At 37.8% G+C, this 5310-nt stretch overlaps 1 protein-coding gene across 1 annotated transcript; it reads left to right on the forward strand.

The window, feature by feature from the left end:
• Positions 1-661: 661 nt before the first annotated feature.
• Positions 662-5307, forward strand: LOC108678469 (glutamine--fructose-6-phosphate aminotransferase [isomerizing] 1; the record flags this gene model as incomplete). The annotated part of the gene is made up of 5 exons (XM_047881301.1): positions 662-761; positions 1311-1471; positions 3263-3396; positions 3961-4220; positions 5207-5307. Coding segments are annotated over 5 exons (756 nt in total), but the record flags the coding sequence as incomplete, so codon positions are not given.
• Positions 5308-5310: the final 3 nt, after the last annotated feature.

The following is a 5310-nucleotide window of genomic DNA, read 5'->3' on the forward strand; positions in this document are numbered from 1 at the left end:
TAACTAACTTTTATTGTTTTTATATAAAAACTTATTGTTGAGCTTTTCCTCTGTAGTCAATTTTTCCTAATCTTAGACGTCATTGTCTTCAATTTATTATTTGCCTTTAATATTAATGAATAAATAGTTTGCACAAACGAAAAATAAAAAAAGTAACATCTCAGAAAATGCCGAGTTAAATCACTATATTTCCACTGGAATTAAATTGGGTCAATTATCCGGCATTTACTTTGCTTTTGAATTCCTGCTTGGAATGAATATTCTTGGTCCAATTCCCGCACAAATTCCCGCCCAAAAGTTACAATTTATTTTGTTTGGTATTAACAAGCTTGAACTTGTCTAGGTTATTTACTTGCCTCATTGAGTTTGTGCTTGAATGTTTTGAAAAAATATGGAGTTCTTTAGAGAAGAAGTGTAATGATTACCGGTCATATCAACTTTTCTGATTCTGAATGCATATAACTAGCTAAAAAAAATGTATTCTTGAATTTTAATACTGATTGTGTGCTATAAAGTTGATATTGAATTAGAAATAAATCTGACCTGAAGTTTCGCTTATTTTTCTTCGTATTCTTGAATAACCTTTATACAATTCATACCGTTTGTAATAACAGCTGCAGCAGAATCTCCTGCACTAACTTCATAAAACTTTGTACGCTAACATTTCCCCTCCCCCTCCCCCCACTCCCCCGTGCTGCTGTTGTGCTCAACCTTGGCTTCCTTAACGCCCCTGCATTGCGATCCTGTAGAGGATACTCCTGGTGAGTGATGGTGCTGATAGATGTCCTATAACTGGGCCTATAGTTTCAAAAAAAGTTAAGAGATCGTTAGTTCATCAGCCAATCATTGACGGATTTTCAAGCAAAATCCACCAATCATAGACAAGAAAATAGAGCGTAAGTACTTATGTTCACTTAGCGAGTTTTGAAAGTATGGACCCTGATGTTTGGTTCTGGTGCGTGTGTTTATTAAAGAGTGATTGATTTTATTTATTAAAGTGGCTTTGGAATTGAGGTTTTATTGCAGAGTGAAGTTCAATTTCCTCAATGGATGATTGTTTACAAGTCTTTTTTGGCGAAAGTGTATTGCATAACTCTAATATATCAGGTTCTCGCGCAAGTGGAAATATGTTACAAGCGAAAAAATGTCAAAAGTGTAAAAACGTTGCAAGCGAAAAAAATTCCGTTATATACCTAATAAAAAAATGTCAAGTGTAAAAATGTTGCAAGCGAAAAAATGTCACAAGTGTAAAAATGTTGCAAGCCAAAAACGTCGTTATGTACGTAACGCTTTTGAACGTATGCTGGCAGAGCGCACTCACTTGTCAGCGGACATCAAGGCCGTGGGCCTGCCGCGTACCAACTCTACGGCAGAGTTCGCCCCACTCGGTGACGACAAAGAGGTTGAGTACTTCTTCGCCTCCGACGCTTCTGCTATCGTCGAGCACACCGACAGAGTCATCTATCTTCTCGTGAGTTGCCACAATCCCTTGCCTTCTATAATATTTCTAAGTTTCAATTAAATTTGTATTATGTAAAATAGTTGTAAAATAAAATTTAAATTTGCATGGTCGGTTGTTGTGAGGTTTGTGGGCTATGGCTGATGTTGATCTGTCTCTTATACACATCTAGATGTGTATAAGAGACAGGGTGTTAGCAGCATTGCAGCCTACATAATTTATTACTGTTGTTGTATTATATTTTTTTTCATTTGGCCGTGGAGTTCTTTTTTTTTCGTCCTTATCATCGCTTCATTTTCAGTGTCATTTCTCTGAACCTATTAACTTGCTCCCTTGCCCATGACTATCATGTGCCGGCATCATGAAAATCCATATACCATGCCGCTACTCCTACATCATGACAATCCATATATCATGTCGCTGCTCATACATCATGGCCAGCATCATGACAATCCATATATCATGTCGCTGCTCATACATCATGCCCGGCTTCATGACAACCAACATATCATGTCGCTGCTCCTGCATCATGACAAGCCACATATCATGTCGCTGCTCCCACAGATTCATGCCACATTGGGAGCCGATGTCTCATGGGCATGCGTGATCGAGGCAAGTCGTCCTGAGTGTTCACCTCTTGTTTTTCTGAGTGTTCACCTCTTTCTTTTAAGCGCCGCGCTGAGACGCGAGTTTTGCGTTCCTCCGGGAGAATGTGGAACCGTGGAACTATTTTATTTTTATCTCGTATTATTCTAAATTCTTTAATTTACAACGAAATTCCTCAATTTTAATAACTTGAAACAAACTTTTCGCAATTGTAACGTTTTAATTAATATTTTGGGAATTAGGATTTCCAGGAAAATGGTCAGTTTTGTTGTAACTGCAAAGAATGGCATCCGTCGAAAAAATGGTATCGCAAAAAAACTGCAAAACTTTGCGCGAATTTTTTCGGGTTTTTGCCGTGAGCTTATGACTACGTCCATATATTTTTATCTGAAATGGAAGATTGATATTAAAAATTATCGATGGCATCGCGATTATCGTTTAAATTCATTTAAACAAGTGTTGCTTTTCTCAGTCTTAACATTTAGAACTTGAACGAAGAAAAACTTTGTCTAAAATATTATAATGATTGAACCTATTATACTGGGCAAAAGTTCTAGTACTATACCTTAATTTGACGGTTCATTGAAACGTAGTTCATTTTTCTTTAATTTTTAAATGACTTTCTTTAAAAAAATATAACTCAGTAAGGTACTCACTGCAGTGAGTGACAGAGAGCGCATTTTCTCGTCGACGAAAACTTGATGTCACGGGCGGACAGACAGACGGACATGGCGAGCACAATAGGGCATTTTTTTCCATAAATGAGAAAATGCGCTAAAAAGACGGTAGGTAGCACATTGAAAAAGACAGTTCCCATATCTTCCGGAGGAACCGTTAAATTTTCATCTCAGTATTAGCGGCTGTTGTTTGTTGTATTGGTCGTTGCCTTCTCCTTGTATCTCGTCTAACGCATCCCATTTTGTTCACAATTTTTCATAACCTTGTCTGCACTAGAACCGGAAATTAATTTATTGTTTGTAACTTTTGTTTTAAAAATGTAACTTAAATTTTCGTATGTATTTGTTGAGTATTTTCCTTCATTTGAAATGCACGTGTATTTTGTAGCTCTCAGCAGCTGAGTTACTTTCCTGTATCTAAACTCTTCTTGTAGCCTAGAATTTTTGTTTACTTCTTCAGTTCTCTTATACACAATTGCTGCCCCATTATTCAATTGTTATTTTATTGTTCCACCATTGAACNCTCACTGAGCTCCCCGTCATGATCGACCTCGCGTCTGACTTCCTCGACAGGAACACGCCTATCTTCAGGGACGACGTCTGCTTCTTCATCTCTCAGTCCGGCGAGACTGCTGATACTCTCATGGCGCTGCGGTACGGCTTCATCTAACTGAAAATATATATATTTTTAAATAAGATTCTAGGATTTCCTCTCACAGTCCGGCGAGACTGCTGATACTCTCATGGCTTTGCGGTACGACCTCATCCGACACAATTTTTTTTATTAGAGTTCTTGGACTGAATTAGAACGTTTTTTGTGTGTGGTAGTAGAGCGGGACATTATAATTTTAGCTAAAGCTTTATATCCGATTCAAAATATTTCTTTGATGGGACTTCTATGACTGAATTAGAACGTTTTTTGTGTATGGCTAGTAGAGCGGGACTTTATAATTACAGCTATAGGTTTATGCTTACAGCCTCGTCCGTCTCCAGACATTTTAATGAAACTTTCTGGATTGCAACAATTGCAGTGTGATACCCACAGAAACTATGTACATTTACATTCGTTAATGCAGGTTTCATTGAAGACCAGAGAGTATTTCTTGTTGAATTTACATTCATGTACATTCATTACATAACTCGGGGATAAAGCTACTAGACTGTAGTGTTGCCATCAGTTAATGTTTGTTGCTATAATTTAATATTTGTCACGATCAGTTACTGCAAGGCACGCAACGCTCTCATCGTTGGCGTGACCAACACTGTGGGTTCAAGCATCTGCCGCGAGTCTCACTGCGGCGTGCACATCAACGCAGGTCCTGAGATCGGCGTGGCCTCCACCAAGGCCTACACCAGCCAGATGATCTCCCTCGTCATGTTCGCCCTCATGATGGCAGAAGACAGGATCTCTTCTCAGCCACGGCGCTCTGAGATCATACAAGGACTCAAGAAACTCCCCGAGCAGATCAAGGAGGTCAGTATCTCGTTTACATAAAATGGACTCTTCAATATACATAAAAAGTATTGGGTTATACTGTCCAAATAGTGATACACTCGCTGCACGTAAAAGTTAAACGTCCATGTGCCGGGTAAACCTCGAGNCTTTATCATACGAAACTTCGGCCTTTATCATACGAAACTTCGGCCTTTATCATACGAAACTTCGGCCTTTATCATACGAAACTTCGGCCTTTATCATACGAAACTTCGACCTTTATCATACGAAACTTCTGCTTTTATCATACGAAACTTCTGCCTTTATCATGCGATAAAGGCCGCGCTCACTCGTGGCTGCTATTTATCGTGCATTGACTGATACGACTACCGATCAATTCGATCAATCACGCTTACCAACTCTACATTCATTACTTAATTCAGATCAATTTCATATTGTTTAATCACTTTTCGTTTTTCTCAAAACAGTCTCTAGCGTATAAAATTTTGGGCTTTCGTCCTGTACGTTATTAATATCATATGTAAGTTTGAAATGACGTGCTTTCTTGTTAATTTTTCGTTGTTAATTTGCTCTTTAGTGAATTATAGAATTAGTATAAAATTGAGCCTTTGAGTACATTTTCTCTTCAAGAAAACTATATTTATCATTAAACATGTCATCTTGATGTTGAAATTTTAAACGCAGATTCAAATTCCAGCAAATTGTTATGAATAGGACACGCAGCGCAAGAATAACATCAATTAAAATCACTATTCTCAATTTTCAACCCAGAATATATCACTTCTTTCAATTTTCAACAAAGAATATAATTGAGATATAACTATTCATTCACAAATTCAACATAAATCCTAAACTCGCATCATATCTTTAGTTGATGGTCAGCGATCCTTTTACCGGCAAAAAGTTGGTCTCCGAAGCGTTTTCTATAAATATATGAATTTTTGTGGACTTTTCTTTGCTTTTAAATTCTTACTTAATTTGCGATTTAAGCAAACAATTGATATAAAGTTATCTCAAATCGTAATTTTCAGAAAACGATGAACGCCATCCAGCAAGTGACGGCCAGAGAAGGCCGCCCCATCATCATCTGCAACACCGGCGACGACGAGTCT

This window comes from Hyalella azteca, unplaced genomic scaffold, assembly GCF_000764305.2.
Source record: "Hyalella azteca isolate HAZT.00-mixed unplaced genomic scaffold, Hazt_2.0.2 contig7586, whole genome shotgun sequence".
NCBI classification, from domain to species: domain Eukaryota; kingdom Metazoa; phylum Arthropoda; class Malacostraca; order Amphipoda; family Hyalellidae; genus Hyalella; species Hyalella azteca.